Below are 23821 nucleotides of genomic sequence, written 5' to 3'. Positions count from 1 at the left end.
CTTAAGGGTGAAGCCCACATTCAAATAATGGAATTAAATGAAACTCCCAGATAAAACACCAGTACATTGAGGAAATACGTTTTAAAAATCATAAAAACGTTTATTTTTGTATCAAATGCTGATTAACACGTAGACAAGACATTTCCTGAGCAAGATATTTTAGAAAAATAGTCTTATTTTACAAATAGACTCTATACATAAATACAACTAACTAGGATTACATCCTGCTTGTTATTAATATAGATCTCTTGATTATCATTGCACATTGCCTAGTTTAAAACATTACAACCCTAACCCTAAAAGGTCAATACACACAGTGCTAATTGATGCCCTCTGACACAGTCAAAAAGTGTGTCCATCCACATCTGTAAATACATCACTCAAAGGAGTTACACTGTATCCCTAATGCACATTAGAAGTACATTATGACTTAGTACATTTGTCAAGAAGTTGAGATTCATCTACTAACAGCACACACAAGCATATTCAGATGGCTAGTCGCGCTTGCACAGTTCTCGGCACACAGGATCCAAGTTCAGAGAGTTGCATACTTTACTACGACTAACATGTATAGTGCTTTAAGTCTGTAAGTCTACACAATGTGTAAGATAACTATGCCAGTCATTAGACTAGGAGAGGATGCTGGGTATCATTGGCTAGCATCCAGTCTGCTCCAGTCCCTCCTACTACAAAAATGCAATTTCTGATCTTTTCCTTCACGTGAGCTGTCAGTTATTGGTCCCCGCAGCAAGAATAAGAAGAGGAGAAAACCAACACAGACAGTGTTGACAACATTTTTCTATGAAGAATTTGACAAAGCAATATATACGAACATGTAACAGTAATGGATATCCTTACCTCTGTCTAATCAGTTAACCACTAAACCTGTTTAACAAACGGATATCGCTCCATCAAGGTCCCACCTATCACCACATTCAAAGCACCCTTTGTCAGGAATTCTCCGTTGTGAGATGAGAACTCCTTAGAATAAGGTCAAGTTTTAATTAAATACAGCAGGTGATGGTTGGACGTGAGAAATTATTCAAATAAATTAACCTTCAACTTACTGAAACAGATTTTTCTTCTTCATTAAACATCATCATTAACAAGTAGAATATTTCTGAGATTCACCCAAAACCCATATTTTAACCTTTGTAAATCTATGGAAGATAATAGGTTGATATGTGCTGATGAAATTACAAATTACACATTTCACATCTGTAATGAAATGGCAGTGGGGGCTACAGGCTAGTCATGACGACTACATGAAATGTACCGTTTAGCGTGATAGCTTATCTTCGTTTTTGTGATTACATCACTAAATCAAAGTAAGCGAACATGGCATTCCAACCATAAACAATATTGATTGGCGACTCCCTTGTACTTGCCCCTCAAATCCTGAGGCTGCAAATTACAACTCTCCCTATAGTTTACATTAAGAAACCAAATTGGCCAGACCAAATTTTTTAATTGGCAGCAAGAGATTAATGGCTGCTAGTGAACACTGGACCAAAACAAAATGGCCATCATGTTCAAAGCATCCACTCTCCTTCACCACCAATCTGCCAAATTGTCCCCACTCTTTAATTTAAACTTCTTTCATGAAAAATCAAAAATCCTTCAAAGACAAATAAAAAAAACAATCAACATTAAAAACATGCTACCAGGTGGTGTCAGTTTGCACTAAAAGCGAGCGACTACTTTTATGTCCAACGCCGAACCACCGGGGCCAGAACCCTGACCCGAAACCTCGTCCACCTGAATGAAGTGGATTCCAGCGTTGAAGCTGGCACACAGTAGGCTGCTGGGGTCGCTGGGAGCCAGAGACACCAGTGGACCAGCGCCATCCAGTGTCAATGTCCCCATGCAGGCTGGAGGGGGAACAGAAACACAGAGATATGGACAATGTTAAAGGCAGCACTTTATGGGGCCCACTGCAAACCACTGTAAGCCAGACATTCTCCGGATAAAACCTTGAGTGGCTGTATGTGTGAACGCATAATGTCTGAATCCGCCCCGGGTTTACATGGCCAGGCCCCTAGTGTAAAGTAAGGAGAATCGGAGAGCCCGAGAATTCACGATGAGCGTGTCGATGGCATTGACGGAGCAGTAGCTGCTTCGTATTTTTCTCTTCTTGTCTGTTTTGCGTTCCAACTTCTTTCTGCTTTCCACTCTTCTGTTGATATTGACATCATATTGACATCACCGCAAAAAGAGTCGAAAAGAGTTGGAAGTTGGATCTACGATGTCTTCTAAACAAAACACTGCGACTTCAGCTGCATACTTTTTGCGCCACGTTCTGCCTCCTACACGCTCCCACACCCAGGTGCCAACCCTCGCCTAAAGTATCAGAGTATCACCAGTATGTGTGAACACGTCTGATGATGAGCTGGCTTATCTCCGGTTGTGTGGTGCACGATGGAAAGGGTCCACTCCAGATCATCTCTGGACCTGATTCTCTGGAGTTTTATCCAGAGTTCATGTGTGAAAGGCCTATAAGTAGCTAGTAGCGGTAGCTTGCTTGTGGAGTGGGCACAAATCATTAGGCAAGCCCGATGCACATACAGTATGATTTTAAAAGATCTAAATAAAAAATACATAGCATATAAATCACCACTCTCACATGACCACATGTTGACCACCAGTCGACCCCAAATGGGTCCGAGGCCCAAGGTCTGGAGACACTTGGCGTCATGCTTGCACGGGTGGCTATGGCCTGTAACCTTGCGTTCACATTGATTTACCGGCGGTGTTCTGATCCCAGATTTTCAGAGAGCCGTCATGGGAGGAGGTGGCCACCCGGGATGTGCCCGAGTCACCAGTAGGCAGAAACACGCAGCAGGCGGTGGTCTGGATGTGCCCCCTGTATTCCACCACCTTACAACCAGGCTGACGTAGATCCCACAGCTGGAAGACAAACAGCGGCACACACGTTCATAACAATGGATCAATGTTATTCATTCTGCATGACAGAACAGAACCACTGTGGAGATTTCACAGAATGCTTTTACATGCATGTATATGAAAATGTTGTTTTTCTTGGCGGGTATCCGTCACGCATCCCTCAGTATTCCTCATAGGTGCTTTCACTGAACCTAGGTGTTAGTTTCATTGCTAGAATGTGTGCTCTTACCGTAGCCTCGCACCCTTGGCCACCGAAGCCGTTGCTGCTGGACACCAGGTAGTTTCCATTGGGACAAACGTCACAGTGGGTCTGGATGTATTGTTTGGCTGGAAATGTGTTGGTCACCTGCCAAGAACGGCTGTCCCAAACCCTGCATTCATTGATACATGCGCACATTTACAACTCAACCCATTCACTGATAATACTGATGTGTACAGGCCTACAAAATCACATCAACTATAACTCTCCTCCAACACATCATCCTGTAGGCCATCAAATCATTATCATTGTAATATGTCTCATTCTGTAAAGTCCTCTGAGGCTGTATTTAGGGATGAGTTACTTGAATATCATACAGATTAAGTTAAGTAGTAATTGACTCTTACGGTACCTGATAGTTTTGTCCTCTGAACTCTGGACTAATGACGAGCTTCCTGGTACCCAACACACATGAGTCACCTGTTAACAAACAACAGAAAGATACAGTGAAATCTGTGTCGCACAAACAAGTAACAGAAATGGAAGAATTATGCTTTGTTTTGTATTGTTAGCTATTAATTATATATGATAACATCCCACATCTGATGTGCAAGTTGATATGCCTATTTGGACAAACTAAATAAGCATTTAAGAAAATCTTGCTTTTATATTGTTTTAAGAATGTTTCTATTCTAAACAAATTAATTTCTCACCAGATTTCTGGAGATGTTGAGCCTTTGTTCACATTGGCCAGATTCAATGTCCCACAGACACATCCAGTTGTCGCGGGAACCACTGCACAGCTTCCTCCCTTCTGCGCAGAGATACACACCACAGGTCAGGGTTAGTAAGCCGTTCATTACAGATTTGGACCCTAGTTATCTCTGGGGGACAGGTAACACAGGTTTGCATTAATTGTGTGTGTGTGTGTGTGTGTGTGTGTGTGTGTGTGTGTGTGTGTGTGTGTGTGTGTGTGTGTGTGTGTGTGTGTGTGTGTGTGTGTGTGTGTGTGTGTGCGTACTGTACCAGGGCTGACGGCAAGTCCATTGACCACCAATTCATGACCACAGAACTCCTGAATGGGTTCGTCCCCCTGGTCCAGATCCCACATTAACACACTCTTATCCCGGGAGGCACTGAAGATCCATGTGCTACCCGCATAACACTGTACCTGGAGAACACAGGAGACAAGGAAAAGAGAGAGAAGAGAGGAGGAGGAGAGACATTCAGATGCTAAACATCAATGAGCAATTAATGTATTAAAATGACATACAAAATAGTACTGATATAGTATTGTTACCTTGGTAACCTCTCGGGTGTGACCCTGGAACGACTGACACATCCGTCCTTGTTTCCAGTCGTACACAACCACTGCCTGAAGGGAGTGAACAGGTCACGCACATCATCATGCATTGCACACACTGCCAGACATCTACATACTGATGAAACTACCTCACATCTGGGGGTTAAACAGGTGCCGTTATTTTCTAGTACCCAGACATTGCATTGTGTTACCTGGTCACTCCCTCCAGATACACACAGATCTGGGCTGAGATTTGTGACAGTATTGATCGATCCCTGATGAGCAAGTTCATATTGCAAGACTTGACTGTCAGACGAGTTATCTGCCGCACCCCTTTGGGACGCCCTGCACAAGAAAACAATCACACACACACACACACACACACACACACACACACACACACACACACACAGACCTCTATAAGTACCGGTTTAAGTCATCATAAACATAAGGCCTATTCAAGTAAGACTATCATTGTTTACTTACCTGTACAGTTGTGACCTCTTTCTGAACTTGCTCTGTAGTTTCCCCATGCCAGCACCCGACTACTGAGACACACGCAGAGTGAAACCCTGAGTGAATCATCTTGAGCATAAATTCGCACGAAATAGTCCGTCAAAATTAAACGACAGTCATTTGGGTTAGTGATCAATTGCTTTAGTCTAATACCATATATGTGTAGCAATGTCTGCTAAATTCCCTTAAATATGTAACGGCCACAGCTTGCATAAGGGTCTGGCCCGCAGCCGTGAGCCGCCGTGCACAGGCAGATTAAACCAAATTGCGTGCAACCACACACACACACGCGCGCAAACTCGTCAGACAAATGGCAGGAAAGGGAAGACTGAAATCCAATTAGGACAGCATCCTTACTGTCACAAGCAATTAGTCACACAAACACCCTCTAGGAAAAATGCCTGTTGTATATCTGCATATGCATTGCGCCAGACACACACTCACGCAAACACAACAAGGACAAATAGGGTTTCGTTTAATGTTAGAAAGGGGGAGGACGTATTGTTCACGAAGGACATTATAAGGCAGGTTCTTACCAGTCACGAGTGACGTTAGATGTAGTTGCAGGGAAGCTAAGATTGGCTAGCTTGCATGCTAATTAATCTCGCTCTGGTCTCTCGTGCCCGGAGAGCGCAAGAAAAAAGTAGCAAAGAAACTTTAAGGAAACGAAACACGTGTTCATCTCCGATAACTTCATGGTGACACATTCGCACAACATTAATTGTCGTAAAGCAACTGGTTAGAGAGTAACGCGACTTGTCCTGCGGGGCGGCGGCATAGCGACGCTTCCATCGCAACCAGGGCGTGGTCGTGGATCACATGGTAACTAACAGGAAATCTAGCCTGGAGATGGATCCTTCAAAGTAAAAGTGACCAACTTTTCCACGATTGATTGCGCCGCCCGTGGGTCGAGTCATACTGCCTTTATAGGAAGGTAATAGGTAGCCCTAACTAGGAAGCCTTTTTTATATTTCTTACATTCTATGACTACACTGTATGCTATGGTTACAGTTTCTGAAGTATGGACAATTGGTAGCATTTGTACCCCACTATCTTTAATACTTTCCAGAGCCATAGAGAGAGAATTATCTCTATCATCTGATACTTCCTACATCTTGTTAATGGATCGTCATGGATGTATATATTCCATTTACCTATTATCTAATATATTTAAACATCCTTAACGTTGTTAACGTTATCCTAAAAATAAATCCTTGATTCTGAAATGAGTTAATGAATTAATGCTATAAATGTATCTAGGCTACAATCATAGTACAATGCTGGATTTGATAAGGTGATATTGTTTTCGGTTTTAGGTTAATATGTTTATTAAAGAACATGAATAAAGTAACTATGAATACCACAAATAAAAGAGATAATGGAGCATCATAGTGAATGAAACTGACACAAAGTTGCTGAAGTCCTCGAATGCCCCCATTTCTAATCTAATTGGGCCACTTAGCTGGGTTACCATTAACGCTGCTCAATACATCTGTGTGTTGGCCTGAATTCAAACTTTTTTTTATTGTGTCAGACTGTATTTAATCAGTGGGTTAAACTATACTTGTATCCTAATTAAAAATAATAATGTCATAAAAATGACTCAATTTTTGGTCAGAAAATATATATTTAGGTCTTCACAAATTGGTTGGTTGGGAATATATCACTGATCTTTCAATGTACTCTACGTAAAATAGACCTATATTTGTCTTGTTATCGTTGCATGTAAAAAACTGTGCAGTTTACTACTCCAAACCATGACACATGTTAGGAAGGCAAACTATTACTTTATGCTGCTGTCGAACAGATAGATGATAGATGAAAACTGTTTCCCAACACCTACATATCTCACCTTAGACTTCCAGGACCCTTCCCTAGAGCTATTCTTGTTAATACAATAGCTCTTAGAGCAAACTCCAAAGGGTCGTCTTAAAATCAAGTGAAACTGACTCAGACCTTCATAAGGAATCAGTGGTTTGAACAGAATGTGATGTGATTCGGTCAGCAATGCATATATCCGTCCATCTCCTGGTGCGGGTATATTTGTTTGTAAAATGAGAGGTAAGAGTACAAAGAAAATCTGGTAGAATTCCTACACTGTCCTAATCAATGTATGATGCATGACATGACCTCCTGTTAGTCAATAGATTTCTGTGCCATCCTGTCCATATCACGCGACTGCCAGTTGTGTATCAGTCTTTCACCCAAACCCCATTTAGTATATGCAATAATCCTCTAATAACATAGTCATAGTATGTGTCCCAGCGTGTGGCCTACTATCCCAGATTCCCACAGGTTGGAGAGAGAGAGAGAGAGAGAGAGAGAGAGAGAGAGAGAGAGAGAGAGAGAGAGAGAGAGTGTGTGTGTGTGTGTGTGTGTGTGTGTGTGTGTGTGTGTGTGTGTGTGTGTGTGTGTGTGTGTGTGTGTGTGTGTGTGTGTGTGTAGGGTTGGTTTGACGCGACACTCCCCCCGGTCGATAGGAGGTCGACGTCACACACTGCCAGCGGAGGAGTGGAAGGTCTCTGTAATAAAAACACATGAAAGGAACTGAGGAAAAGGAGAAGACTGGCTGGAAAAACACAGCACAGAGAGAGTCATTCCTCCGTGTCATCCAGCCACACCGAGCTCTGGATGTTTACATTTGAAATACTTGATCTGTGAGCTTTTCACTTCCATTTTGTACCTCGGTGACATGCTGCATGTGTGGATTCATTGGTTTCCAGTGGAGACAGAAGGAGATAACTGTACTGTATCCCAGCCTAGCGGATCGGAGTGAAAGTAGTCCGCCATATTCTGCTTTACCACGCCCGGGAGACGAGCCATCGGAAATAAAACGGACACCTTTATTCCTGTTCTATTTATACGTTCACCATTCTTGCGGACTGTACCGTTGATATAGAAAAGGATAGTGTCAGTGCAAAAATACAAAGCAAGAAAGGGCGACTGATCAGCACGGAGGAGAGAATGCTTCAGGACATGTCTTAAAAAAGGATCTGTTGATCACACTGAGAAGGGAAAGAAGATCACATCCATTTAAGACTGCACAGAGATTCACACCAAAGTGCTCCGGACACTGTTTAAACTGTCAGAGAAGGCAAGTAGAAGCGGGGGGTGGGGGGGGAATCATTTCTGAAACATACATTTACCCCCCCACCCCACACACACACACACACACACACGCACACGCACACGCACACGCACACGCACACGCACACACACACACACACACACACACACACACACACACACACACACACACACACACACACACACCGCCCCCAGTCCATTATAAGGGCGTCCACGCGTATTTCACCACAAGTAGGCCTGCATGAGGGCGTCCCTGTGCCTATTCCCGGGCCTCTTTTTGTTTTCTGGACAATCTTAACATCTTGATGAAATAGGTGGACAGACGAAAAGCGTTTAAACCCCCGTGTTTGGTGATCAGAATGACCCTGGAATCCATCATGGCGTGTTGCCTCAGCGAAGAGGCGAAAGAAGCGCGACGGATCAACGACGAGATCGAGAGGCAGCTCCGCCGCGATAAGAGGGACGCTCGCCGGGAACTCAAACTGTTGCTTCTCGGTAAGCATTTGGTGTTCAGTGTGCAGAGATGGAGTGTGCTGGGTTGGGGGGGGGGGGGGGGGGGGGGGGGGAGAGCTCAGCCATACATGCATACAAACAAACAAACCCCACGATATGTTATCCCCTCACAGTGGATGTGTTCTGGGGGGTGGCATGCTGGGGGGAAGTTATGAAGAGGTTTGGAGTCGCTTGCAGAGATTGCCTGGCCGGAACATACTGCTGTGTGTTGCCTGGTCGCCTGCACGCTCCTACCACCTGATTTAAATAACTGAAGCAGCATGTCTAGGGAACATTGGCTGTCAAGACATTGCTGACACCTCTATGTTCCCAGGCCCACTGTCGTACCTGTATTAGCACTAAGTGACATGTTTCTATTGGTTTATTTGGCGTCATATGATAAGGACTAGGCCAAAGTCTATCGGCTTTTATTGGCAGTAATAATATTGGAGCACACGGCCCGTGTGGTTATTATATTGCCTGCAGGGCGGCATAGCAGACATACCTGAGTAGCTGTAATTATACACACAATGTGTCATATTGTTACCTACACGATGGCCTCGTATAGGTTGTCCCATTTATGAGGTAATTGGAGGTTCCTTTGGAAATGCTAGAATCAGGGAGAATTACGTTTATGAGTATGGAAATGAATTCATGCAGTATAACATGTAAATAATTGTTCCTTAAAAATAGGAATAATGAGGCCTATTCACGTTTTTGGTTAAAGTCACTGTACCATGTATATGTATATATATATATATATATATATATATATATATATACAAACACCCTTTAGTTCTCAACTGAGAGAATTATGTCAAAGATCCACGTTGAAGACATATTTTTTATGTTCCCTTCCCATAAGGTATTTAGAGAAAAAGATATAATAGATTACTGCACCCATGATGGAACTTCAGTCACTCCATTCATCGTCAGCACAAGACCCCATTCAGTCTACTTATCTTAACCGTAGTAGGGTTTAAGAGGACAAACTCACCAAAGCAATGACCTCTTCCTTGCCTGTCATTGAAGTTCAGAATGTGTGTAGGCCTATGTACTACAGCCAGCCTTGCAAGTTCAATATTAAAGAAGGAATCGATGAAGGCGTCAACTTGATGTGATACCTGGGGCACTAACACTTGACGCATATGGATGTTGTTTCAGTGACTCAAACCAAATGGGATGTGTGGCTGTGTTCTTAGATCAAACACTGCACACTGACCCGCAAGAGACACACAGAGAGCAGACGTAATCCCTATTTAATTCATATTGATGATGGGTAATTCAATATAGCCTACTGGCAGACCATTTTATGTTCTTCTCTAAGCCTTGCAATACTTTCTACTCATTTAGCCATTTAGACTGAGCTTTGGTGCACATTTTCAGTGCTAATATGGCTACCAAGTAGCATAAAAACAAACAAAAAACCTATATGTTGAACATCTTAGAAATAGAATGTCAACTAAACAACCCCAAAAACATGCTGTACACATGATGTAATGTTGTATTTAACATTTCCTTATGGTTATATAGAGTAGGGCCTTGTGATTCACTAGATGTCGTTCAGACTAAGCATGAAATGCAGGATACTCTCTACTTTCTTTAAAACGTTGTGGCTCCAATTGTGCTGTTACAGCACTCTGCATTCTTGGAATCATTTATGTATCGCAATGGGCAAATTAAGAATCACAGAAAAAAAGATAATAGGTGCCACTGCTCTGGCACATCATGTCGGTTGTCTGTATAAAGTGATACAGCACTCTGCAACCATTTTTTATTTCAAACTCCAAAGTGGTGCTCTTTCCATGTGACTCCGTTCAGGCTACTAAGCATATGAGCAGCGGGTTTTCACATCCTCTTTGTGCACTGGTGGACCTCCTGTATGCCACAAGTGATACTAAACATGCAGTGTTTTAAAAAGCTAATCACGTTATGTCAGTTGCGTTAAACTTCCATCTTAATTCCCACTAGCCAACATTTTCTCTTTCCTCTCAATGCCCAGCTTTCCAACGAATCGCCAATTAGTCATGGTTTGACGGCTCGCACATTGTGTGGGAATTACATGCAAGCATAAACCAATGCCGCTTCAATATCATCTCAATTTTTTGCCGAAGCAAAGACATGAAGTCGTGGGTAAAAAGGATACAAAGTTTTGTATCCTTCCGTCGTTCTTATTTAATAGTTTGGCAGTCTCATTCATTCTCTGAGTAGGAGGGGTTGAAAATGAATAAATGGAAGGCTTGTTTCTTTCATGTGTTAAATTAACAATTTGACAGGCTGGCAGCGCAGCTCACATGACACTGTGCAGCATCCACTCCACACACCACACCAACGTTAGCCGAGTTTGAAGGAAGTGATGTCAGTGTGCTTAGAGGACAGGCTCAAAGATAGAAATATATTACCTGTCAGCCTATGTTAAACTTTCCAACACACACACACCCACACACACACCTTTGATTCACTGGGAGTTGACAGCTACCTTAGAGCTGTGTGTGTTGAGAACTTGAGACACACACACATAGTACACACACTCGCAAGTAAATATACACACACACAGACGTGTGTGTGCGTGTTGACGTGCGTCAACATGTCGCACGTCGCATATTGAGAAACAGACTCAGAATGTCTTTGTGTTTCCCCCCCCCCTGCCCCTCCTCCTTTTGTTTACTTTTCTCTTTCGCTTATTTGTTTTTCTCTCTAGCTTATGTGCAAACAAATCAAAGCAGTTCAAGCGATTGAATCAACGTTTCAAAGGTTCCCATAAAACATACTTTCTTTGTTCTGCCTTCTTTATGGGAAACCCTGGCTTGGCTTTACAAGAACCAGGCCTGAGTAGCTCCCGGCGGCTTGTGGTCACCTTTTCTGTGGTAAAATATTAACTTTTACTGGGTTGAGTATTGGAATGAGCCTCAGATGAAACCATCAACAAAAGCACCAGACAGAAAATGTCAGCTTAGTACACTGGAGGGAAATAAGAGCATGGAGTAACGGTGTTACTGCAGTCAGGGCCTTGAGCAACTACCAGACAAGGGAGAGGCTCATAGTGCTGCACATGCCTTCTTAAAAGGTCAAACTGTATTTTTTGGGGAAGTTATCCATTAGAAAACGGCCCTCCATTGCCAGGGATATGGCTTCCACATCATCTCTTGAAGCAATCAAAGATGTAGATAATATTAAATTGTATCCACGTAACAATTGACCTTTCCCTATTCCGTCTTTAGAAAGTTCAATAAGTTACCTCTGATAAGTACTATAACTTTTTTGGTTGAACCTTCTGCTTTCACTTTCCCATTCTGATTGACAGTCATGACCACAGTGGAATGATTCTAAAACACGACGCACACAGACACGTTAGTAGGTACTTATCAGAGCACAATCCAGATTTATTTTCTCAACTATTTATTCATGGGGCACAGACCGAGCTCGCCGAAGATGCAGATGAAACCAGACAAACCGATGATTCGAACGACTTCCCCGGAAAAACAAAGAGGCAAAGATCCTCTCTTGATACTACTCACCCTATAAAGACTCCCCCTTCTCCCTCTAGTGATGAATAAAATGAACCATGTCTCCACTTTGGTTGACCTCCTCACCCTCTCGTCCCCTCCCTCCTTCCCTCCCTCGCTCTCTCTCCCTTCCCCACCCGGTCCGGTGGTGTGTGTTTGCAGGCACGGGGGAGAGTGGCAAGAGCACCTTCATCAAGCAGATGAGGATCATCCACGGCACGGGCTACTCCGAGGACGACAAGAGGAGCTTCACCAAGCTGGTCTTCCAGAACATCTTCACCTCCATGCAGTCCATGATCCGTGCCATGGAGTCCCTGAAGATCCCCTACAAATACGAACACAACAAGGTAAACGCCACGGGAAGAGGCCACACACACACACACACACACACACACACACACCAACACACACACACACACACACACACACACACACACACACACAGCCTCACACACACACACACACACACACACCGGCGCGGTGGGATCTGAATGGCTTTGGGAAGTGTGTTTCTGACCTTAAGCGGGCGCTAAGCAGGGCCTCGGAGCGACCGGCCTGTTTCCCCAGAGCCCTGTCTTATCGCATTCGTAGCAACCAGCCAGTAATCGTTTCCTGTCGTTTTCCGTGCTTCCTGTGCCATCAACCCCCCCCCCCCTCCCCCCACACATACACACACACACACACACACACACACACACCCCAGCCCATCCCTTCCCTTTCACAGACGCCGTGTATTTCCATGTGTGTGTGTGTGTGTGTGTGTGTGTGTGTGTGTGTGTGTGTGTGTGTGTATGTGTGTGTGTGTGTGTGTGTGTGTGTGTGTGTGTGTGTGTGTGTGTGTGTGTGTGTGTGTGTGTGTGCGTGCGTGCGTGTGTGTGTGTGTGTGTGTGAAGAGCAGTACAATGTGTGTGCAAAGGACTTAGGCAATCTCTTGTTGCCAAATCCACTCTGGTCTCCTCGACTGCACTTGACAATTTTTCTTTATGCACCTTTTCCACCGACAGTACCAGCTCAACTCGCCTCGACTCGCCTCGACTCGCCTCGACTTGGCCCACCTTTTTTTACGTTTCCATCGCCAAAAAAAGTACCTGGAACCTGGTCCCTGGTACTTTTTTTAGTAGCACCTCCGTCGAGGTTCCAAGCGAGCTGAGCTGGTACTTTTGTGTGACTTAAATAGGCTGCTGTGCCACTGATTGGCCAGCAGAGTGTAAGTGGCTGCAAACAGGAATAATCACTCAAAGTTAAGTTGTGTCCGGCGTGGCTGGAGTCCACGGACCTGCTCCTGAGGGGGACACGGATCAGCATTTCGCCCTGTGTGTCGCTCCTTTCCCGGGGCTAGAGTTAGGCTGCGCGTGGTTGTGTATGTCCGGCGTGGTTGTGTGTGTCCGGCGTGGTTGTGTGTGTCCGGCGTGGCTGGAGTCCACGGACCTGCTCCCGAGGGGGACACGGATCGGCATTTCGCCTTGTGTGTTGTTCCTTTCCCGGGGCTCAAGTTGCTCCTCCATCAACGTTACCGTATGACAACAATAGACGCGCACCCATTGCGTTTTTAAATTTTATTTTATTTCCCGTTTCCCGTCATAACCTTTCCCGGGAATCAGGAAATTTCCATTTACATTTACATTTAGGGCATTTAGCAGACGCTTTTATCCAAAGCGACTTACAATAAGTACATTTGTCATAAGAAGTGAAACAATATATTGCCGTTGGTACAGTAAAGATGTTCATAGAACCAAGTGCAAGTTAGTCGCCAGGCTAACCCCATTCCCTGTATACAGCAGTGATAGCTAGCTACTGCAGATGCTACACAATTAAGTACATGCTACACAACATGCATGCACAACACAATTAAGTACATGCTACACAATTAAGTACAATGAATGAATACAACCTGCATTAAGTGCGTTCATTAAGTGCCAGGACGTACAACAAGCAATAGTGCAACAGACAAATAAGGGACTGAATGGCTATGTAGAGTCTAGGTGAACTCTGAACAGGTGGGTTTTGAGTCGTTTGCGGAAGCTGGTGAGCGACTCTGCGTTCCTGACATCAGCAGGGAGCTTGTTCCACACTGTGGTCCCAAGATAGAGAAGAGTTGTGATTTAGCTGATCGACCAGACGTCCAGCTGAGGTAGTTGAGCGGAGGGATCGAGCTGGGGTGTGTGGTTTGACCAAGGCTTGGAGATAGGCAGGGGCAGTTCCATCGACCGCCTTGTATGCCAGTACCATCATCTTGAATCTGATGTGGGCTACTACAGGGAGCCAGTGGAGGTGGCGGAAGAGGGGAGTCACATGAGAGAATTTAGGTAGGTTGAACAAGAGGCGCGCTGCCGCGTTCTGGATACGCTGCAAAGGTTTAATAGCAGAGACCGGGAGTCCAGCTAGGAGTGAGTTGCAGTAGTTCAGGCGGGAGATGACCAGAGCTTGGACTAGAAGCTGACCTGCTTCCCTTGTGAGGAAGGGCCGTATCCAGCGGAGTGCAAATCTGCAGGATCGGTGATGTTGGTGGTGCAACATAACTGGTTGTCTAGTACCACCCCAAGGTTTCTGGCAGTTGGAGACGGAGATACAGTGATGTTCTCGACAGTGACCAGTAAGTCCAAGTATGGGCATCTCTCCCCGGTATTAGGAGGAGCTCAGTCTTGTTGAGGTTAAGCCTCAGGTGATGGGCAGTTGTCCAAGTGCTGATGTCTGCCAGACATTCAAATATGCGCGTTGCAATCAGGGCTTTGTCAGAGGAGGGGAAAGAGAGGAATAGCTGAGTGTCGTCGGCATAGCAGTGATATGAAAAACGTGCGATGTAATTACAGAGCCTAGAGATCTGGTATAGAGGGAGAACATAAGGGGCCCCAGTACAGAGCCTTGAGGGACACCAGTGTCATGTGTGCAAGGTTTGGACAAGGAGCCATTCCATGTGACCTGATAGGTGCGATTCGACAGGTAAGATCTGAACCAGGATAGGGCCGATTCAGCAATGCCAAGTTCAGCGAGAGTGGCAAGGAGGATCTGGTGGTTCACAGTGTCAAATTCTGCGGACAATAGGAAATAGTCTTGATCAGATTTCCCGGGAATCCCGTCTCCCGGGGATTAAACCCTAATGACGACCTGACCACATTGAAGAGGTTCTTTTCTACAACCTGCTCATGTTGAAGAGGTACATTCTTAGATGGAAAGACGACATGCCTGGAACCAAACCAAGTCGTGCCGCACTAAGTCTTGGCGAGTTGAGCTGGTACTGTTGGTGGAAAAGTGAATTAGTCACTTATACTTCCTTGACCCCTTTATGAGGCCCATGCACACATGTTCCTCAGACACACACACACACACACACACCATCACTAACTTTTCAGAGAGGTTTATCAGGGCCGGTTTCTACTGGGTGGCTCTGAGGGTAGGACAAGCAAGGCAGCATGAGCTGTCCTCTCGACAGGCTTTGCACAGAGAGTCAAACTTAACAGGGAGGTAAAGACGCCATCTGCCCAGGCATGGCTCACCTTTGGTGGCCACCATACGACTGTTCCATGGCCAAGTTCCACCGTGGCTTCTGAACCCCACTTGGGTTTGGTTGGAATCCATTATAGGTGGCAGGAAATAAGCTGTAGATATCTGACAAGCCGTTTGTGTTTCGAACATTTGTAGCAGATGGACTATGTGTCATTGTAGTGTTACATCCATGGGATATTATTATGTCTTGAAAAAACATCCTAGAGCACACTGTTATGTTGGATTTCCAGATCCATTTTCAACAAACTCCTTCCATGGAAGGAGATTGGCTCATTGTGAAACTGAAATGTCAAATCGAAACAATATACTTAAAAATAAAACATTTTGGAGATTAAACTTAAAAAATGTGTGACGTATTTAGAGAAGTAGGACACGTAACAAAGCCTCCTACTTTTACTTCCCTTTCTGCCCATACATTACAATGTATTAACTGCTTTGATATATATAGAATCGTTGTAGGCTGTATCTATATCTATCTAACTCATCTATATCTATACATAGCATTCTTTCGGCCGATTTTCATTAACCTCGATCCCACCAGCGATTTGTTAAATATTTTGTCTTTTCTTGCGCTTCTTAAAGTAAGAGGCTGCGTGACAGACCAGCTGCTGCGACTGACAGAGCGAGTCTATCTTCAGCGCTCTGTATTATTACCTGGGGCCACTCTCAAAGAAGATCTGGGACGCCAAATACATTTTTGTTATTTTCGGAACAATAACCCAAATAGGCCCGCCAGGATTTGAGCTATAGATATTAGGTTCATCCTTGCCTGAAGGTTTGTCTGAAATACAATATCTGAAAATAGTGTGAACGTACTGATAGAGCCATCCGCCTATTAATTAGGTCGGTTCATTTTTTTAATTTGTTTTACCTTTGGGGATAATTAAATTGGTTTGTACCATTTAAGCCGTTCAGGTTGTTTTTTTGTTTTTTTTAATTTTTTCCTTGACATTCTTTTCTTGTAAACTCTCTAACACATCTGTCTGTCTGCTTGTCCTGGTGTCCTTGCACAGTCCCACGCCAGCATTGTGAAGGAGGTGGACGTGGAGAAGGTGTTTTCCTTGGAGAACCCCTACGTGGATGCCATCAAGAGCTTGTGGAATGACCCTGGCACCCTGGAGTGCTACGACAGAAGGCGGGAATACCAGCTGTCTGACTCAACTAAATAGTACGTCAAAATCCGTTCAGCTTTATTCTATTGAAGCATCCGACCCGTATTTTCTTTTCTATCTACCTCTCAAACGTATCTCTGTGATTTAGATACTTTTTTATTGTTATTTCAAACAAATGTATTTTTCCAAAAATGTATGTATTATTATGGAGTTGATGTTACCCTTGTTAAACAAATGTATAAACAAAGTTCGATTTTGAAAGAAAATGATTCAAAATTAGTTATAATACTTGATTATTCATGTTATACATGTTTGCATACACAAGTACACATGTTTAGGGAAGTTGTTGGTTGGTGTGTTTTGTTTGAATAATTTTTTAGCTCTTAATATTTGTGTTTGTGTGTGTGTGTGTGTGTGTGTGTGTGTGTGTACGTGCGTGCGTGTGTGTGTTTATGTGTGTGTGTGTGTGTGTGTGTGTGTGTGTGTGTGCAGCTACATGAACGCGTTGGACCGCATTGCCCAGCCATGTTACCTTCCCACCCAGCAGGACGTGCTGAGGGTCCGGGTACCCACCACAGGGATCATCGAGTACCCCTTCGACCTCCAGAGCGTCATATTCAGGTACTCGCCGAGGCCCCCAACACCTGCACCGCCAGCGCCATGAAACAAAAACATTCACTTTGCATTTAGTCATTGCCCATTACATAAACAGAATTGTGGTCATCGGCATTTATGAGCTTTAGCATGGCTATGTCTCTATGTCAAAGTCAACACTTGCACTAGTTTGTCTTATTTTCTTGGAATAAGGTACTTTTTCTCACAAACAAGCAAACACAAACAAGTTTTTTTGGGGGGATTTTTCACGTGAGTTTCTAACTTTAACAGATTGAATTATTATGTTTTTAACTCAATAATTTTTTTAATGTATTCTTATTCTTCTTCTAGTGGCTTTCTGTTACACTGTCTGATATGCTCAGACAGTGAACCTTGTGTTGGAATTCTGTCCAGCACCAGCAGATGGTGCTAATATGATTTCATGTGATAATTTGAGCTGCGATGTAGTTTTGAATGTTGTTGCCACCCAGACAGAGGTTGTGGGATGATTTTAAAATAGGGTTAGGATTTTGTTTGGTATAAAGTTAACATTTCAAAAAGACATTGTTACGTTTTCATATTAAACCGGCATTCATGTTTCAGGATGGTGGATGTGGGAGGTCAGAGGTCAGAGAGGAGGAAGTGGATCCACTGCTTTGAGAACGTCACCTCCATCATGTTCCTGGTGGCGCTCAGCGAGTACGACCAGGTCCTGGTGGAGTCGGACAACGAGGTGTGTTTCATGTTATACACACAAACACACACACACACACACACACACACACACACACACACACACACACACAGTCACACTCACAGACTCTAGCACACACACACACACACACACACACACCAAAGATCCAATACAAATACTAACACAACAAGGAGGAGGCCCTGTTTTGAACTCAATACACACACACACACACACACACACACACACACACACACACACACACACACACACACACACACACACACAGAGACTGCATATTGACATTCAAACGTTTGGTGGTTTCCTCACTCTTGACAGCAGAACTGATCACTCTTCTGGAACGTACAGGAAAATGAAGACACAGATAATAAGACGCTTCCCCTCTTTCACTCTCGAGAGCGTCTCTCTTCCCTTTTGCTTGGAAAGCACATGTAAATCACACTCCCTCTGCTTTGACTAGGTTCCTCCACCGACCACAGCTCCTTGCTTGTCCTTAGGACACAAACGCTCACGCAGGTGGACTGCGAAATAAAGACAGAAACATAACAAATCTTCAAATCTTAAATAACGGAAAAAAAGGAAGGAGTCCGAATGTTAAAATGGCAATGGGACCGCAGGCCCGGGAGAAGCTGTCTGTTGGTCTGTGTCAGAGCTGTGTGCATGTGGACATGCAGCGCTGAGGGGGTCTGCTTAGTTATAATTGTGCCTGCTTTGGTTTTAATTACACACCGAGACGGTGCACCAGGGAGCTATTAAACCTTTAAAGATGACACGGCTGCCTCTCCCCCCCTTTCCCGTTCTCTCTCTCCTGTTTTCTTTGGCTATCCACCTCTCTCTCTCTCTCCTCTGCTCCTTCCCACCGGTGAGGTAAAATGTTTATTGAGACTCACCTAATCAGTGAGAAAGGGTAATGAATTGTACTCTCCCTCCCCTTCGTTATTCTCTCTCCCCTCTTTCTCCCTCCCTCTCTCCTCGACACCTCTCTCTCTCACTCTCTCAATCACTGCACCTCCCTATTTCCCTTCCACTCACTACCCCCTCCCTTCCCTACTCCCTTCTCCCCCCTCCCCTCCATCTCACGCTTCTCTCCCTCCTTTTTTCCCCTCCTTATTTCTCACTTTCTTTCTCTCACTCCCTCTCTCTCTCTCTCTCTCTCTCTCTCTCTCTCTCTCTCTCTCTCTCTCTCCCTCTCTCTCTCTCTCGCACTCTCTCTCTCTCTCCCCGCCCCTCTCTCTCTCTCCCTCCCCCTCTGGCCACAGAACCGCATGGAGGAGAGCAAGGCGTTGTTCAGGACCATCATCACGTACCCCTGGTTCCAGAACTCCTCGGTCATCCTCTTCCTCAACAAGAAGGACCTGCTGGAGGAGAAGATCATGTACTCACACCTGGTGGACTACTTCCCTGAGTATGACGGTACGCCCAGCGTCCTGAACACCCCCCGCCCCCCCCAGTCCCAGAGTTTCCCTGTTGTTCATCATCCCAAGGCATTGGGTTCCATCGAATGCCGTCTCAGGTTGAGCGGTAGCCTCGTGACACTGTCCAGTCAAGTTGTACTACTGCGTTTCGCAGTGAATATCAGTCTGGCCTCCGCCAGTTTGCTGAGAGAGACAGAGTGGGAACTGGCAAGATTAGGATGGTGTCAAAGGGTTAAATGGAGCAGATGCTATTTCCCCCAAAGCAGCGTTATTTAGCGAGTTATTTTGAGATAAATGTCATGAAGGAGCATGGGTTAAGGGGGGTCTATGCTTAAGTGCCTTTCAACAGGAAGTACCCAGCCCCTACCGACTGGGAGTCTTTAGTGGGCTTTAGTTAAACCCAGCTGTAGTTAAACCCAGCTGTAGTTAAACCCAGCTGTAGTTAGACCCAGCTGTAGTTAAACCCAGCTGTAGTTAGACCCAGTGCCTATTGGCTGTAGTTAAATCCAGCTGTAGTTAGACCCAGCTGTAGTTAAACCCAGCTGTAGTTAGACCCAGTGCCTATTGGCTGTAGTTAAATCCAGCTGTAGTTAGACCCAGCTGTAGTTAAACCCAGCTGTAGTTAGACCCAGCTGTAGTTAAATCCAGCTGTAGTTAGACCCAGTGCCTATTGGCTGTAGTTAAATCCAGCTGTAGTTAGACCCAGCTGTAGTTAAACCCAGCTGTAGTTAGACCCAGCTGTAGTTAAACCCAGTGCCCTCGACTGGGAGTTGAAGCCAGTGCCCTGTGGCTGGGAGTCAAACCCATAGTGACGTTGGACGCCATGCCCGCCCTTTGTTGTTGGAAACATTGATCTGAGCGCGTGTCATCGTCTCCCCCTCTCCCTCCCTCCCCCCCCCCCGCCCCCCCCCCCCCCTACAGGTCCGCAGCGGGACGCGCCGGCGGGGCGGGAGTTCATCCTGAAGATGTTCGTGGACCTGAACCCCGACAGCGACAAGATCATCTACTCCCACTTCACGTGCGCCACGGACACGGAGAACATCCGCTTTGTGTTCGCCGCCGTCAAGGACACCATCCTGCAGCTCAACCTCAAGGAGTACAACCTGGTGTGAGCCTCTGGCAGGGAGGACGAATGACGACCAGGACGACGCGCAGAGACGAGAACAAGTGCATCGGGGGGGGGGGAAGACACACCCCCCCCCCCCCCCCACGACACACACACTGACTGGACCGTGGGGGTGGATTACGATCGGACGTCTCAGAAAAGAGGATTTTTTTTTCGGAATTGAGAAGAAAAAAACGTCCCATGGTTCCCGTGATTCTAATTTATTCGCCATTTGTTGTCCCGCCCCCGCTTGACCCCTAGAGGAGAAGGTTAGCGAAGCCAATGTAATGTAACTATTTAAGGTGTTGATGCTAAATGCTAAGGAGTGGCGGTGGTGGTGGGGGGGGGGGGGACGGGGGGGGGGCGGGGGGGGAGAGGCTGGGGAAGTTTAGACAGTAATTATTGTACAGCACACTATATTCATGTATGTCGTGTGTGTGTGTGGGGGGGGGGGGGCAGTCGGGTGGACTGCCTGCTGGAGAGTCAGTAGGACCGATGCCTCACAGCTTGAACGCACGGTGCTCCTTTCCTTTTCCTGCCTTCTTTGTCTCTTTTACAAAATAAGACGTCTGCTCCGATTCTGCTCCTCATTCCTGCCGACCGTCCGCCCTGTTACTCAGTAATGCATTCCGAAGCGGTGCTCCTTCAACCGCCTAACAGAAGAAAAGAGATACGATACCGGAGCGCGTTCCGACGCAGGACCGGAATTGACTGGTATCTTGATATTATAGGTATAAACTGTGATTTTTAAATTATTAACTTTTTTTTTTTTTTTTGCTGTTGGATTGATATTGATTTAAGTTAATCTTTATTATTTCATTGTATTAACTTTGGGTACCGCAAGTGAAAAAAAAAAAAAAGAAAAACGTTTTTCTGCGTGCAGAAAAGGATTATGATTTGCTATCGCTCAGACGAAGGCTCTTGTGTTCGCGTTGGAACTGAAGCCGCGGTTTGGGGCCGACTGTTACGTCAGCGATGGCTTGGTCGTACAGCTCAACGTGTGGAAAAAGGAACATGTCGTTCATTCAGGGTTTAGGGTCGCCGTGATTTTCATGGGCTTTCCCCGCCAGAGCACGGAAGACATGTTTTGCGTACACCTTGTGAGCAGCGATCCATGTTTTTTTTTCGTCTTCATTTTAGGGGCGTTAAAAAAGTGACCATTAATAATGAGAAAATATTTAGATTATTTTGTTCAAACTGTGCCACATTAATGCTTTTTATTATTATGGCAATATGTTGATTTGCCAATGCCATACAACTCAAGCAGCAGAGTCCGATTTTGCGCTGTTTACTATTGTAGTTAAGATAAGAAGATTAGAAAGTATTGAAGATAATAAGCAGGGCTAATTAATCGTGAGCGAACTGACCCACTGACTCAACGGCCAACTGATGCTTTTTTTTTTAAGTATTCACAGCAGTCAACAATGTATTAACCCCTCCCCCACACACACACACACACACACACACACACACACACACACACACACACACACACACACACACACACTGCCTGGATTCATCAACTCTACAGCCAATAGCCAGACCCACACAGAGCGAGGGTCCACTGTATATGGCACCCAGTCACATTCCAGCTGTGTCTTTCTAATTGTCTCATGGCAGCCCAGCTGTGTGACGGGTCTAGTTCACTAGCAGTGAATAGTACATTGGGTGATAGCTACATGTTAAGAAAAGGGCAAAGTGTTAACATTTGTACCAAAGTGAGCCCTTCTCGTTCCAGTTTGGCACTGATGGCTATGACGCTCTGACAGGCACACACCCAAGTGATTTTGAGTATATCGATTTTTTGTAACTATTCCCTAAAATGTAAGCCTGTTATTGATATTTCATTGAGGCATAGTGCAATTATGAATGCTATAATCAATGTACATACAACTCTCTCTCTCTCCCTCTCTATCTCTCTCTCTCTCTCTCTCTCTCTCTCTCTCTCTCTCTCTCTCTCTCTCTCTCTCTCTCTCTCTCTCTCTCTCTCTCTCTCTATATATATATATATATATATATATATGTATGTATGTATGTATGTATGTATGTATGTATATATATATATATATATATTATATATATGTATGTATGTATGTATGTATATACATATATATATATATATATATATATATATATATATATATATATATATACACACACATATATGGCAGCATCTTTGTTGGCTTAATAATGACTTTTTGGCAGACTGAATGTGCAGTATTGGAAATATGTATCTATGTGATTGTGTTGTATGTCTTAAGGCTGATAGATTCTTTTTGGAAGAAAAAAATGTTATTTACATCCTTCTTTGGTTTCCTTTTTTTAAGAGGAGAATGTACATTTTGTGTTTGGTTGGTGTGCTTTCCCAACAACAATGTTCACTTTTAAAAACTATAAAGACAACTATTCTAATCCAACATCGTACAACAATTGGTATGAGCCTACAATCACTTCTCGAAACCAAACCAATATGAAAACATTATATATTACATTATACATTATTATATATTATATATTATTCACTTATATACTGAACTTATGTACTTCCATCACTGGAGGAAACACTTTAAATACTTACAATTAATTGTTTTCTTTCTTTTATAAGTAAGTACAACTCTTAATTAAATAGGTCTACACAGCTATCAATAAGTATTTTCTCACTCAACTCTGAGACATAATATGAATGAATGTGCCACACGTGTCATGAAGGCGTGAACATATTCAAACTGCTGAAATGCTTTGCCGTGGCAAGTCTAATTCTGGGAGGTCTAATAATGCGTTGAAATCGCATTCCAATAGGATAATATTACAGAAGTCATTTTTTTGCACACTGCCTGCACCCCATTCAATTAATTGAATAGCATGCATTAGGCCTATCTTTCAAAAAAAATACCCGAGGCCAGATAAAGGGTGCACTTTCGGAATGTTTAGTATTTAAGCCTCTGTCAGTGAGGTGGGACGACATCCTTTCATGAATCCCCACAGTGCCACTGCTTGTAAACTTCCTCGTTTGTGTTTTCCCATTTGGCACCGCCCTTCTAGGAAGAAATTGATAAAGTTCAGGACGGACCAGTTCTCGACAGCAAGATGCGTTCTGCATTCAAACCTCTCCACCGGCCACAGCGCATTTCTCCCTCTTTTGCGCAAAGGTTTCCAGAAGGATTATAGGGTGAAGCAAATGGATCTTCAATCCGTTTTTTTCTTCAAACACTGGAAGTAACGCCAAGCAGACCTAAAGATGCGCAAGGCGCACTTCGACTGAGACAAGGGTGTGTGTGTGAGTGTGTGTTTGTGTGTGTGGAACGAGGGGAGCGCAGAGGAGGCGCGATTGGGTCCATCATCAAATCTCCACACTTTTAAGGCGCACGGGAG

At 44.5% G+C, this 23821-nt stretch overlaps 2 protein-coding genes across 4 annotated transcripts; one reads left to right on the top strand and one right to left on the bottom strand.

The window, feature by feature from the left end:
* Positions 1–134: 134 nt before the first annotated feature.
* On the bottom strand, positions 135–5691 carry wdr31 (WD repeat domain 31). 2 transcript variants are annotated; one of them, XM_084468349.1, is made up of 10 exons: positions 5459–5691; positions 4893–4954; positions 4619–4751; positions 4404–4478; positions 4130–4274; positions 3817–3917; positions 3516–3583; positions 3134–3275; positions 2745–2907; positions 135–1871 (listed from the first exon to the last, which is right to left on the bottom strand). In XM_084468349.1, exons 2-10 carry the CDS (start codon positions 4937–4939, stop codon positions 1684–1686), a joined length of 1062 nt encoding a protein of 353 aa, XP_084324475.1. In that variant the 5' UTR covers positions 4940–4954; positions 5459–5691; the 3' UTR covers positions 135–1683. The 2 variants fall into 2 exon arrangements, with proteins under 2 accessions (XP_084324475.1, XP_084324476.1); XM_084468350.1 differs by having other exon boundaries at positions 4893–4951.
* Positions 5692–7445: 1754 nt separating this feature from the next.
* Positions 7446–22399, top strand: LOC311342772 (guanine nucleotide-binding protein G(q) subunit alpha). 2 transcript variants are annotated; one of them, XM_084467593.1, is made up of 8 exons: positions 7446–8016; positions 8368–8504; positions 12170–12354; positions 16525–16679; positions 17116–17244; positions 17821–17950; positions 19189–19342; positions 20266–22399. In XM_084467593.1, exons 2-8 carry the CDS (start codon positions 8369–8371, stop codon positions 20454–20456), a joined length of 1080 nt encoding a protein of 359 aa, XP_084323719.1. In that variant the 5' UTR covers positions 7446–8016; position 8368; the 3' UTR covers positions 20457–22399. The 2 variants fall into 2 exon arrangements, with proteins under 2 accessions (XP_084323719.1, XP_084323720.1); XM_084467594.1 differs by lacking the exon at positions 7446–8016 and having other exon boundaries at positions 8031–8504.
* Positions 22400–23821: the final 1422 nt, after the last annotated feature.

Source organism: Micromesistius poutassou (assembly GCF_964030765.1).
Source record: "Micromesistius poutassou genome assembly, chromosome: 5".
Classification (NCBI taxonomy): domain Eukaryota; kingdom Metazoa; phylum Chordata; class Actinopteri; order Gadiformes; family Gadidae; genus Micromesistius; species Micromesistius poutassou.
The sequence above is the reverse complement of the archived record's forward strand: the minus strand, read 5'-3'. Positions and strand labels throughout refer to the sequence as shown.

Bases quoted from the DNA above. Each gene is read 5' to 3' on its own strand.
- LOC311342772 (XM_084467593.1), top strand. From the start codon at position 8,369: ATGACCCTGGAATCCATCATGGCGTGTTGCCTCAGCGAAGAGGCGAAA. The intron at 8,505-12,169 runs GTAAGCATTTGG...GTGTGTTTGCAG, and splicing joins ACTCAAACTGTTGCTTCTCG to GCACGGGGGAGAGTGGCAAG. The intron at 17,951-19,188 runs GTGTGTTTCATG...CTCTGGCCACAG, and splicing joins TGGTGGAGTCGGACAACGAG to AACCGCATGGAGGAGAGCAA.
- wdr31 (XM_084468349.1), bottom strand. From the start codon at position 4,939: ATGGGGAAACTACAGAGCAAGTTCAGAAAGAGGTCACAACTGTACAG. The intron at 3,918-4,129 runs GTACAGTACGCA...ATCTCTGCGCAG, and splicing joins TGGACTTGCCGTCAGCCCTG to AAGGGAGGAAGCTGTGCAGT. The intron at 3,276-3,515 runs GTACCGTAAGAG...CAATGAATGCAG, and splicing joins TCAGAGGACAAAACTATCAG to GGTTTGGGACAGCCGTTCTT.